Source organism: Myxocyprinus asiaticus, chromosome 22, assembly GCF_019703515.2.
Source record: "Myxocyprinus asiaticus isolate MX2 ecotype Aquarium Trade chromosome 22, UBuf_Myxa_2, whole genome shotgun sequence".
Taxonomy (NCBI): Eukaryota; Metazoa; Chordata; class Actinopteri; order Cypriniformes; family Catostomidae; genus Myxocyprinus; species Myxocyprinus asiaticus.
In genome coordinates, this window is record NC_059365.1 from 33,653,528 (window position 1) to 33,666,838 (window position 13,311).

General features: G+C 36.2%; 1 protein-coding gene across 2 annotated transcripts; it reads right to left on the minus strand.

Moving 5' to 3' along the window:
• Window positions 1-157: 157 nt before the first annotated feature.
• On the minus strand, window positions 158-10,396 carry LOC127413123 (septin-8-B-like). 2 transcript variants are annotated; one of them, XM_051650003.1, is made up of 10 exons: window positions 10,270-10,396; window positions 7,219-7,333; window positions 6,907-7,102; window positions 6,556-6,742; window positions 6,193-6,354; window positions 5,765-5,861; window positions 4,971-5,139; window positions 4,643-4,775; window positions 2,977-3,155; window positions 158-756 (listed from the first exon to the last, which is right to left on the minus strand). In XM_051650003.1, exons 1-10 carry the CDS (start codon window positions 10,288-10,290, stop codon window positions 753-755), a joined length of 1,263 nt encoding a protein of 420 aa, XP_051505963.1. In that variant the 5' UTR covers window positions 10,291-10,396; the 3' UTR covers window positions 158-752. The 2 variants fall into 2 exon arrangements, with proteins under 2 accessions (XP_051505963.1, XP_051505964.1); XM_051650004.1 differs by lacking the exon at window positions 7,219-7,333 and having other exon boundaries at window positions 10,270-10,324.
• Window positions 10,397-13,311: the final 2,915 nt, after the last annotated feature.

The following is a 13,311-nucleotide window of genomic DNA, read 5'->3' on the forward strand; positions in this document are numbered from 1 at the left end:
AAAACCTTAGTAAAAAATATAGTGAACTTTTAGCAAATTTAAAGTTTTAAATATTCTAGACTGTTAAAACAAACAGAAAATCTACTAAAAATATACTGTAAATAATTGGCATTATATTCAGTGACTGGCTCTTATTGAGAGGTGAATAATAAAATAAAGCAACCAAAATTATCAGAACATATTTTTTATTTTAGTCTGAAAAACATACAATCACATTTTTGTACCAGAGGTTAGATTAGCCAAAAGAACAGTATATATACTTTTCCTAAAATAGTTACAATGGTATTATCCTGGGTAGTATAAAATAAGTTATCTTGTATAGTTGTATAGAGAAAATATGTCCAAAAATCTAAATGTTATAAAAAATTCAGTTACCATTCTCATGTTTTATATTAACAGAAGACAATGACAAGATTCTGGTGAAGACAAAACCGATTTTGATCAAAAAAATTAACCAATAGAAAATTCTAAAATCTCTGTTAATATAATGCCTTACATCAATGAGTATTTTCCTTCTCTGACTCAGCCCCAAGACAATGTTTAAACAGAGAGCTTCATGTTGATCAAGAACAACCAGGTAGGCTGTTCATCATTGGACCTTCACACAGTCCCAGTGTCATGACTGGCATTCACTATATAACAGACTGAATTGTGTGCTAGATAGAAACATCATCTGCCCCCACAAAAAAGAATGAAAAGCTGGTACAACTGGTAAAATGAACAGCAGTTACTGATTTTCCTTGGGTGGCCAATCAACTGAAAGAAAAAAAGAAATCAAATAAAAACATGAATAAAATCAGCAAGAATATAAATATAAAGAACTAAAGCATACACTAAGATCAGATTTAGGAACACTTACTATTTAACATGTATCTAATCAAGAACAAAAAGGAACCTGCACACCAAATACAAAAAATGTAATCAATATTTAAAAGAAACAAGACTTTGACTTGACTTTGACTTTAGATTTTTCTGAGACCAAGACGTTTTCATTGAATTATCAATAAAAAAATGTGGAATTGGTGTGCAGATTCCTTTTTGTTCTTGATCGATACATTTTAAATTGACACAGCAGTTACTATTAACTATTTATTTGTATTTGTTTTGGTGCAGAGCAACTTAATTTGGGGGGTTTTTGGTACCAACATAGGAACGCTAACACACAACACTTCAAGCAATCTAGTACTTATTCAGAGAGCAACACGCACCCTTAGTGAGGGGTCATAGAGACACATGCTGATGGGGGCAGCTGGCAGTACCAGGCAATAGTGTCTTCTGCCAAGTCTGTTTCCATGTGTCATCATCTGTCTTTATCATCCTTGAACATGCCAAGACCCTGCCAAACATCTGCCAGTGTGCTCTAATATTACCGCATTAAAGGTGTCATGTCCCAGCCCCCTCTTCCCAAGCATCAGTGCCCAGACGATGCAAAGAGAAGCATCCAACACAGACAAACAAAGCCTCACAGAAAGCTCAACTGAGAGAAAACAGATACAGTTCGTTCTGCAGTCTGACAGTGACTACCAGAGATGGGAACAGACTAAGGATTGGCATGAGTACTCTAGTACTTGAAAATGACAGCAACGATGGATCATTTTCAAACAATAAATATTCAAATGGTTTATGTTTATTTCACTCTTTGTCATAGTTTTAAAAATGTAATTTAGTATTTTTATAGTGGATTTCCATAGTTTAATATTAAAAGTCTGGGTCTGGGACAAGGCTAAAACATTCAAATCTATACATAAAAGGCATTTGAAAAGTACCAAAAATAAAGTCAGTTTTAAAGAGGCCTACACATGACAAAATTAAATGTTTTAAATTGGAATAAAAATCAACCCTCAGGGGCCTGGGTAGCTCAGCGAGTATTGACACTGACTACTACCCCTGGAATAACGAGTTCGAATCCAGGGTGTGCTGAGTGACTCCAGCCAGGTCCCCTAAGCAACCAAATTGGCCCGGTTGCTAAGGTGGGTAGAGTCACATTGGGTAACCTCCTCGTGGTCACTATAATGTGGTTCTCACTCTCGGTGGGGCACGTGGTGAGTTGTGTGTGGATGCCGCGGAGAATAGCGTGAAGCCTCCACACATGCTATGTCTCCGCGGTAATGTGCTCAACAAGCCTCGTGAAAAAATGCGCAGATTGACGGTCTCAGACTTGGAGGCAACTGAGATTCATCCTCCGCCACCCGGATTGAGGTGAGTCACTACACCACCACGAGGACCAAGAATGCATTGGGAACTAGGCATTCCAAATTGGGGAGAAAAGGGGAGGAAAAAAAAATATCAACCCTCGGGATGTGAAAGTGCCCGAAGTTGTAGAAACACGACATCGTAGACATGATTTCAAACATGAATAACTTGAAAACATTTCATAGCATTACAAATCCAGTGACAACTAACCATAAATGTGCTAAAAATGGCCTCACTTTGTTTGTTTAGCGGTACCGCTGGGGCAGGAAGAGTGCTCGACACTGTATGAAGAGGATTAAGCCATGTCCACAATAATACGTTTAAGTGTAAAACTCTTGTTTTTCAGTTTCCAGCGTCATCGTTTCCATCTAACGTATGTGGATATGGAGAGCATTTTCTAAAGTCTTTGGTTTCGGTGGAGGAAAACGCCATTCTAGTGTGGATGGGAGGCATAAAGGTGGCATAATTAATGCGCTTTCGCAGGGGTCTAAAGCTGTTTAACTTGACACGGCATGTTAAAAATGAGGTGCTAATGGTGCGATATGCTAAAAGATCGCTGAGATGTGATGCAATGGGAAAAGACATCCATTTGACGCATATGTACATAGACCAACAATTAAAAAATAGCACAGACAGAATACACTCCATCAATCTCCCGTCATATTCTGAGTACTCAGCTGATTTATCCGTCAAGTACCTGAATGACCAAATTGTCCATCCCTAGAACAAACAGTCTCACATGGAGGAGGGAGAACTGTGAGAGAGAAAGAGGGAGGAACTTACGTTTTCTTCTCTTTGTCTTTTTTGATGGCAGAGGAGCTTTGAAAAGACTGTAACATTTCAGCAGCCACTTTCCTCCTATTGAACGTGTTCATCTCCTCCTCAAAATCTCTACGCTTCTCCTCCAGGTTCCACTTCTCTTCCTGATGCGTCCGTTTCAGCATTTCAAACCTTTCATGCAGCTGGGAAAAAAGGGAAAGGCTTGGTGTCATAACATTCGCTGAGATATTTACTGCATATGGAGAACAGGATCAGAGATGTCATGCTATCACAATTAATAACAAGAGATAGAGTGAAGTCTTATTGCCAAAGTATTTAAAGGGGCTATATTGTACTCTTAATAGCACTGTCAAGGTTCCTTCACCAAAAAGTCATAGTTTTACATGACCAATTTTCACCCTTTCTCTGACCTTTAGAATTAAAACAGGCTCTTTTTGCTACTGTACCTTTAAGACATGTACCTCATTCCACATTAAAACCAGGAAGTAATCACGTTCACATAATCAATGACGAGCACGATTCAGAGGTTGCGTTTTCCCTCTAAAAATTACATTTTTACTCCACTGATGGTTAGTTTTAGGGTTGGGGCTTGGGGGTAGATTTAATAAATAAGCATTCCTCTGTATTACATTATTTACAACTAAAAACAGCTCACTTTGCAACTCACTTTTGGCGCCCCTCTGTAAACTGGAGCTCACACGTACCCATACGTTCAAAAACGCTTCCTATTTTCATTTTGGTATGCACAGACCGATTTCAGCTGAAGTACTTGTGACCTTCTCTTGCATATTTCCAGCCTAGTCTCATAGAATGAATGCTACTGTAATGACATTTTTGCAAACTGACTCCGTTCTACGCTTCAACAGTTTCCTGGTGAAATTAACAGTAGAAACACTTCAACAACTGTGCATTTTATTCATTTTCACACAAATCACGAGAACAATGGCTGATTACGACATTATAAACAGTTATGTTTCACACTATTACTCACACACTGCTATATTATGATATCAAAACACTTACTATCACGCATCATTTGAAAAGCGATACATTTTAATGCTTGTATTACAGACCCACCTATATTTACACACTTATTCCAATGCGATTAGCATCTGCGGTAGCTCACCTCATGGAGTGTTGAACTTTGGACTCAGAAGACCGAGGTTTGAGCCCAGTCGACCACGCAAAATAATGTGGTTGCTTCAGAAAATGTACTTTTCATTTTAAAGTTTGTTTCTGGACACTATTGGTTAGGTATCGGTGTTGGTTTAGGATAAGGATGTCTGTTTTGTTCACCTCACATTTGCTTTTTTAGGATGCTACTGGTTAGGTTTAGGTTAAAGTTTTAGATTAGGGAGGTATGTTTTACTCATTAAAACCTCCATCTTTTAATCACTTTAAACACCATTTCACTCCCTTTTGGCGCCCCCCGCTGGACATTTCACTAGGAAACTGCAGCTAAACATGTAATAATGCACATAATTCTGTTTTGCAAAAATGTTGCCACGGTCAGGTAATTTTCATGAGATCAGACTGCATAATTCATAAAATGAGGCTAGTAAATAAATGATAAACTAATTTAAAATACTGCATTGAAACTTTGAATGCCTTAAAAATTAATGTTACTTCTTGTCTAATGGCAAAGTTAACACCCCGTCAATCCCGTTACCTCTTTTTCTTTCTCTTTAAGCTCTGCCTCTGTCTCCTTCACTTTGTTGACAAACATCTGTCTCATCTGTTCCTCCTTGAGTTGTAGCTCCCCAATGAATTCCTTCCTCTTGGCCACGTATGTCTCCTGCAGACTGTATGTGAGGACAGAGAGAGAGAGGCCAAAATTATCAGATGTTTAATTTCACTTGTGATGCTCAACTGCATATAGCTGTGTTTCTGTGACCATCATGTGACACATTGTTATAGATCTCCTTGAGAGGATGCAGCATGTGTGTTATCAACACACCATTAGTTGTGGAAGTGTCATGAATGAGATCCTACATTACCTGAAGGGCTCATTGTCAGGGTCAGTGTCTTTGAAGCCCATCTCCTCTAGTTTGCAGCGGCGGTACAGCTCATAGTGTCTGGCATGGGTCTGCTCCCTCAGGTCCAGCATGTTGACCCGAATTAGCATCTCTCTCAGTTTTACAAAGTCACAGTGACTCTCATTCTCCACTGAAGACAAACACCAAAACTTAGATTAGGATACGGATGTGTGTTGTGTTACTTAAACAATTGAAAGACAACTTGAAATCGTGTGCTATGTCTTTGATAACTGATCAGACGGTTTTCACATAGTAGACAATCAAATATCTGAATAATCCTATAGACTTACATTGACTGAATGTTCAAATGGGCCAACGGAATGCTCGTTAATTCAAACTCCAAAATTCCAAAATTCAAATGTAAACAAACCCACAAAAGTCCTTTCATTTGCTTTAAGTTGCTCGTTCTCTCTTTCTCTCGCTCTTTCTCTCAAAATTATAAAAAAACTAGTTTAAACTTTGAGAAAAGGCTTTGTCAAGCCAACATCAAAGTTTGTCGTGACAAACTTTAGCTGTCTAGTTTTACATTAACATTGATAAACTACATACAAGACATTCTGTGACTAAACTGTCATCCATTTAAACAACAACACAAGCAAGATACAGTATAATTATTACAAGGACAATTCTCCTGGAGTGTCTTATTCAAGTGTGAAACGCCCTTGATGGGTTTGAACCCATTACCGTCCACTACCAGGTCAGATCCTTAACCAGTAGGTTAAATTATAACCTATCTTCTTGCAGTAGGTACCTACCCTGTACCACTCCCCATGGGTACTGTCTGGCTCGCACCATTTTGTTTCCAATCATAACCTCTTCACTGCTTCCAACCACTGCAAATGGAAGGTGTGCCTGCAACACAAATACAAGTTTGTGACTGCCATTGGTTGCACTTTAGAAGTGCCTTTAAAGAACATACAGTGATCCCCAAAAAAAGTTAGTTTTGAAAATATGTCTAGCATAATTTGTTTGCAGATCCCACGTGGTTATATATTTTTTGTCTAATGCAATAAAATTACATACATTTATAATTGTGACTTAAGTGATAATCTAATACTTTTCATATGTAGACTAAAGTGTCCAAATACTTTTTGGGGCCACTGTAAAATGTTTGTCTATTCTGATCAAAAATAATTAGAGACCACTAATATTCTTATAAGAACAAGTCTGGAGCTTCTCTCACATTCATGGAAGAGTTTATTTCTGCCACAGCTTCATCGTCTGTTGGGAACTGGTATATCTGAACACCGTTGCTGACCAGTTCACTCATGATCTTGATCTTAAATTTTTGAAGCTCACTTTTGGAAATAGTATCTGCCTTTGCAATGATGGGAATAATGTTGACCTGGTTTGGGAGGAAAAATAGGGATATACATCAACATTAAAACAATGTTCAAGTTTAGCTTAACTTTTATCTTCAAAAAGAGTTTAGACTGTGCAAATAACACAAGATGTAATAAGGTAGAATCTGTGTATGTAGATAAACACATTCAAAATCAATAAATGATCAACACTAAATGACATGAGCACTCTCCTAAAACAATACCTTGCTATCCAGTTTCTTCATGGTGACCAAGTCCAGAGATTTCAACGAGTGACCAGTGGGAGCGATAAAGTAGAGGCAGATGTGGATGCGTGAATCATGATAGTTGTAAAGGGAACGTATTATTTTAAGCTCCTCTTCTAGGAAATTTTCAAATTGGGTATCAATGTAATCCACAATAGGTTTATAACTGCAGAGAAACAGGAAAATACATTGTACGATATTGACCCAGACAATTGATAATCAATTTATCGAACCCCTTATTTTTTAAAAATAATAATAATTACAAAAATGTACTGTATCAATAAAGTCTCAAGTCAGTTTCCCAAGCATGGAATGTGAGCTTTACATTACCTTTCCTCTTTATTAACATGGTCCCCAAATCCCACAGTATCTACAATGGTCAGCTGCAAATCCACATTGCTTTCCTGTAGGTTGTAAGTTCTTGGGCGTAAATGCACCCCATTCTGGAAGTGGCTGGCTTCTTCATTCTCAAAAGTTGTGTTAAAAAGTGTGTTCATCAAAGTTGATTTGCCGATCCCAGTTTCACCTGTAAGAACCAACCAAAACACTCAACGTGCAATTTTAAATGTTGATCGTACAAATATTTTAGCATCAGTTTGAACATTTACATGCCAGCAGGATGTCAAAGCATTTCCTGCTCACCTACACAGAGAATGTTGAAGATGAATCCTTGGCTCACTGATTTGCTGACCAGCTGATCAGGAAGACTATCAAAACCAACATGGCCACTGAGAGAGAGAGTCCTCGTCTCCTCACTCTGAGAGGTTACAGCATTGAGTAAGCTTGGTATGATAAGGACAACTAAATAAAAATACTACATTTTTGGTGATCAAGATTTTTTTCTCAAGCACACTGCAATTGAAGTCCACAAAGCAATAGTTCAAAGTCCCAATACAGTCCTATTTAGGAGGAATGTCATTGCATGTCATAATAGCAGCTTCATTAATGTATACAACTGGCTATATATAGTGACAGTATGTTACTACAGTAAACTACAGTACCAGAAATTACGACACACCTACTCATTCTTTATTATTACTAATTTCCACATTTTAGAATAATGGTAAAGTCATCAAAAATATGAAATAACAAATGGAAGAATGGGAATTGCGTTGTTACCAATAAAAAAAACTAATCGAAACTCTTATATTTTAGCTCCTTCAAAGTAGCCACCCTTTGGCGAGATTACAGCTCTGCACACTCTAGGCATTCTCTCAAACAATTTCATAGGGTATCTACCTGGGATGCTTTTCCAACATTGAAGGAGTTCCTGTATACGCTTCAATTTATATCTGTGGGTTTGACGTATCACACAAATTACATTTAATTATAAGGGCTTCTAACAAGCCAGTCCTCTGCAAGTCAAAACAGGTAAGATAGAAACTGTTTTTATGGATGCAAACAGGCCAACTGTGGTTATGATTACAATTTACAGCTGAAATAGTATGTCAGTAGAAGATAACTGCAAGTAATAGGCCTACATATGAAAACTGTCCTGCGTCAATTGAAATGTATAGCATTTTGTTACTTTGTAAATAATACAATACATTTGCAAATGTTTGATCTTGCTACAAATGAAAGCAAATCTGAAAATTCATAATAGAGACTCTATTTTGCTTTTTTAAAGGAATGTTCTGGGTTCAATACAAGTTAATCTCAATCGACAGCATTTGTGGCATAATGTTGATTACCACAACAATTAAATTCGACTCTTCCCTCATTTTCTTTAAAAAATCAGAAATGATTTTAAACTCGTTATTTCTGCAGAGGTATTGCTTACAGTTTAAGATGTGGCTAATGTATAAAATTAAGACTTTGAAAAGCACATACAGTACACGTACAAACACAAACTTTTCTTTAAAAAAGCACAAATCTGGGTTCCAGTGAGGCACTTAACATGGAAGTGAATGGGGCCAATCCGTAAACGTTAAAATATTCACTGTTTCAAAATTATAGCCATAAGACGTAAACAATATTCGTTTTAACGTGACTTATGTGTGATCGCTAACTAACCATTTCTGTGTAAATTTATATACATTTTACAACTTTGTTGTCATGACTGTCAACGACTGTAAAAATGACGATTTAAACAACTTTAAAGCTCAAATAATACATGAGTTTTAACAGAAGAATTATTGTTAGTTCTTTTATAAAATGATAAGCTTCACATTTCTGCCTTTAAACCCTCCAAAATTTGGCCCCATTCACTTCCATTATAAGTGTCTCACTGCAACCTCGATTTTTACTTTTTTGAAAGAAAAGGAGGGACGAGTCAAAATAATTTGCTGTCTATGCCACGAATACTGTCGATTGAGCATAATTTGTATTTAATCCAGAATATTCCATTAAGGATTTGAGCTGGTTTTATTGTTCATTAGGCTGGTTTTGGGCAAGTTTGGGTTTGTAAGTGTATTGAATGTTCTTTTCAAAGTCTTAATCTCTATAAATACTCTAAAAATATCTTTTTGCTTGTTCATATGATTCTGTCGCAGACATTTAACATGCTAGTTTAAAGGGCCATTCACACCAAGCTTTTGTACATGTATGTTTACACAATCACTTAGCCAGGTGTCCGATAACTAGCACAAAGGTTTAGATCTCAGTCTGGATCGAGATGTCCTTCGGTCCGAATCCGGACCAGAGTCCGCCTGTTGAGTACCCCTGCTCTATACATTATCTTAAACTGTGAGCAATACCTCGGCAGAAATAACATGTTTATGATGTTTATGGGAAAGACTGATCTATACTGCCTGATCAAAGTGGAAAAGCAGACCCATGTCAGTTTGTAACTGAGCATATTAATATGCATGGACCGGGTTTGAGTCTCAATCACAGCAAAAAAGCAGCATGTTGAGTTATTCAGAACTCCTCACTCTGTATAAACACAAGGAAATGTTTCACACAGCCTTCTTCTGTTACACTGGTGCAGGATTCTTAACACACACACACACTGGGGCACAAAGGCCTTTTTATTGAGCGTGTTTCTCAGTAACAGAAGATTTACACCCTTGTCCCCAGAAACATCCTTCACGTGCTGTGTTCTCATATGCAACCAGTTTAGCAGGCATTGTAACATTAAAAGTGGTAAAATGTTACTCGAGCAACCTCATTAAAATCAATACACCAGTTACATTTCATATAACTATACATCTTCAAAGGACAACAAACTGCAGATGGATACTGGGATTCATGCTGATTGAAGTGACAGCTAGGAGCAAGCAACTGCTGATCTACTTATAAGAGCTAATCAGCTTGCAATGACTTTGACAGTGGAATTAGCCATAGAAAGACCCCAGTGTTAAACTTTAAATACAAACTAGAATGTTTAAACAGCATACACATGTAGAAAAGGTTTCCCATAGCACATACAGAATGACATGCACTGAAACATCTCTAACAGTATCTTTTTGGACCAAAGTTGATACTGTCATTTCAACACTACTGTGACAGAATGAAGCCCATTGAATACTACATTTTTCTTTTGGCTACTACCAACAGTGTAATCCACACATCAATACAGGCAAATAAATATGCAATAAAATCCAATACAAATTATGAGGGATGAAAGAAAATTCATTTAAAGTGTTTTTGACAGACTAATCTAGTCTTCTTTCTTCATGTTGCACATTTTGAAGCTGTATCATGAATGAATAATGGACAGTTAGTCTGTAAATATAGAGACTGATAACTTACAGGACAAATGTTTACATCCATGGTAGCCACGCAGACACATGCGATAGCACTGACAGTGAAAACTATGCTGTCATATGTTGCGCTCTCTCTCTCTCTCTCTCTCTCTCTCTCACTCCAATATGGCCACTTTATGGGAACACCCCCAAGGCTGAATTGAAATGCTGGCCGTGTTGCCCAGATGCCACAGTGAGACTTTATGGCACATTCTCTCAGTAAAAAAGTCTTAAAGTCTTAAGTGCTGTCAAATCAACTCTCCTGGTATTGAATTTACATGTCTTACTTGGCTGTAAACAGGACTAATGTAATACATTTATTTAAATATAAGCCTACTTTTCCGATGGTGGTATAAATGAAATTAGATGGTAATTTCTTCTTCTGTTTGAAAATATAAATACATTCAAATAATAAAACAATTAACATCTACTGTGTTGCTTTGTGTAATAATTATGGACGTCAGTCAAAAAGAGACTAATTCTTGGTGTTCCAAATATGTCCACCTGGTCTGTAATAAAGTAGAAAAAAAGACTGTAATTTCCTTGTCAGAAGCAAATATATATTTGACCAAAGATGCACTAACAATTGCACTTAAAAAAATAAATAAATAAATAAATAAATAAATAAATAAATTACCCAAAGGGGGACATTTTATTGGAACTCCATTTTCAGTGAGGTTAAAGAAATAGTTTACCCAAAAATGACAATTCTCTCATCATTTACTCTTCCTCATGCCATCCCAGATGTGTATGACTTTCTGTCTTCTACTGAACACAAACAAAGATTTTTAGAAGAATATTTCAGCTCTGTTGGTCCATACAATGCAATGAATGGTGGCCAGAACTTTGAAGATCCAAAAAGCACATAAGTGCAACATAAAAGCAGTCCATAAGACTCCAGTGGTTAAATCAATATCTTTACAAGTGATATGATAGGTGTGGGTGAGAAACAGATCAATATTGAAGTCCTTTTTTACAATAAATCCCTTTCCCAAGGAGTAATCCCTGCCCAGTAGGTGGCAATATGTATGAAGAATGTGAATCACCGAAAACAAAAGAAGAATGTGAAAGTGAAAATGGAGATTTATAGTAAAAAAAGGACATAAATAATGATCTGTTTCTCACCCACACTTTTCATATCGCTTGTAAAGATATTGATTTAACCACTGGAGTCGTATGGATTACTTTTATGCTGCACTTATGTGCTTTTTAAGTTTCAAATTTCTGGCCACCATTCACTTGCATTGTATGGACCTAAAGAGCTGAGATATTCTTAAAATCTTCATTTGTGTTCAGCAGCAGAAATAAAGTCATACACATCTGGGATGGCATGAGGATGAGTAAATGATGAAAGAATTTTCATTTTTAGGTGAACTATCCCTTTAACTGAGAGAAAGTCATATTAAGATTTTAAGCAAAATCTACCCCACTTACATTTTAATTTAAGTTTACGGATGTTGAAAAAGAATATTCTTTTTGTTAAAAAAAATATGGAAGTCTTTATGTCATTCTTCTTTTTTCTGTGGATAATAATCTAAATATAATGCTGTCTGTTAAAGATATTATTTGTTACTTTGAACATGAAGACAAAAGTATGGACTATTTATTAAACTATATAATTTCATCTGGTAAATGATATATTCACAAAAGTAGAATGTCCAAATCTCTTCCATCTTACAAGGCTTTCTGTAACAATCACTTAAGATAATAAAAAATGGAGAAAAAAAAGTGTCTATTGTTAAGCACTATAAATCTGTTTTTGGCGTTGTATAAAGATTTTATTTATTAATTTATTCCCTTTTGTACCTATGGAGTTACACAATGTTGCCTGTTATTGTATTGTTTTGATTTAGCAAAAAAATAAAATAAAAAAATATATAAAATAATTTCAAAATGTGTCCACAAGGCTCTGCCCTTTAAACATTTTATTTATGCTTTATTTAATTGTAGATCTCCATGGCTTGGATAGCAACACAACCAGCTGAGGTCAATTTAATTGACATTGTCATATGTCAAATCGGTCAGACTGTGACAAAAAAAACCACAATCCTAAAATCAAGTTGATATTGCGCTGGTTAACTTGTGTAATTTAAGGAGGACAGGCCCTTGTTGTTGGCCATGGGGCAGCTGACTGCATAGCCTAGTAATAAAAAGATCCATTGTTTTGTAATACTCTTTATTTCATTAAGGTAATCCACACAGTACAGTGTCATCTACACAGTGTAATATTTCCCCACACTGTAAAAAAACAAAAACAATTTATTGATCTTAAAAATCTTACACCCATCTCATTTGCTGTAAACAAATTATTGTGTGAATTATAGCAACTTGTTCATTTAAAGAGCAGTCCGGTTAATCACCCCTGCCACCTCAGAGTATTCTCATTTTGTGCCAAGTATGCAGATGCCTTGATGAATTACTTATTTCATAGTACGAGATCAGGAAATAAACAGTGTTGTGCTGTGTTTATTACACAAGGGAATGTATTCTAGTCAAGGAAAATATTGTATTCAGAGTATTTTACTTAATATATAATTAGAAAATGTAACTAAACTACCTCTTAAAGGTGTTTTAAAAAGAAAAGATGTGCTGTAAATTCTTGTCAAAAGATCCTACTGATCTCAAGATGACTGGGGCCCACAATGGTCCTCTTGTTATAACATCCTCATTGGACCCAGTGGAGAAGGGATCCATCCATATAAAATTTGTCCCAAAAATAATTTTCAAAAAATAAAAAACAAAAATTGTTTCCTATCCATCCTCTTCCAAAGACTACTAAAAGAAAATGGGGAAACCTTCAGAGGATCTTGAACAAGACATGTTGTGCTTTTTTCACAATTAAACAGACTACCTTCATGAACTTAACAAATATGGCACATAAAGTTTCACAACAACAAAGGTCAGACCGGTCAACACACAGCCAACTAGAGCTGCTTTTTCTTTCTCAATACAGTTTGTAGGTTTCATATTAAAACATTAAACATACATGAATACCAACACATGGAGACTTTGTCCATTAAACAGAAAGTTCACAAAGATTAACGACCCA

What these genes read in the sequence shown, in the direction of transcription:
- LOC127413123 (XM_051650003.1), bottom strand. Translation starts at nt 10,290, where the DNA reads ATGGATGTAAACATTTGTCCT. An exon ending in CTTCAACATTCTCTGTGTAG is followed by an intron (nt 7,103 to 7,218) that starts GTGAGCAGGAAA and finishes TGGTTCTTACAG; the next exon opens with GTGAAACTGGGATCGGCAAA. An exon ending in CCTGACAATGAGCCCTTCAG is followed by an intron (nt 4,776 to 4,970) that starts GTAATGTAGGAT and finishes CCTCACATACAG; the next exon opens with TCTGCAGGAGACATACGTGG.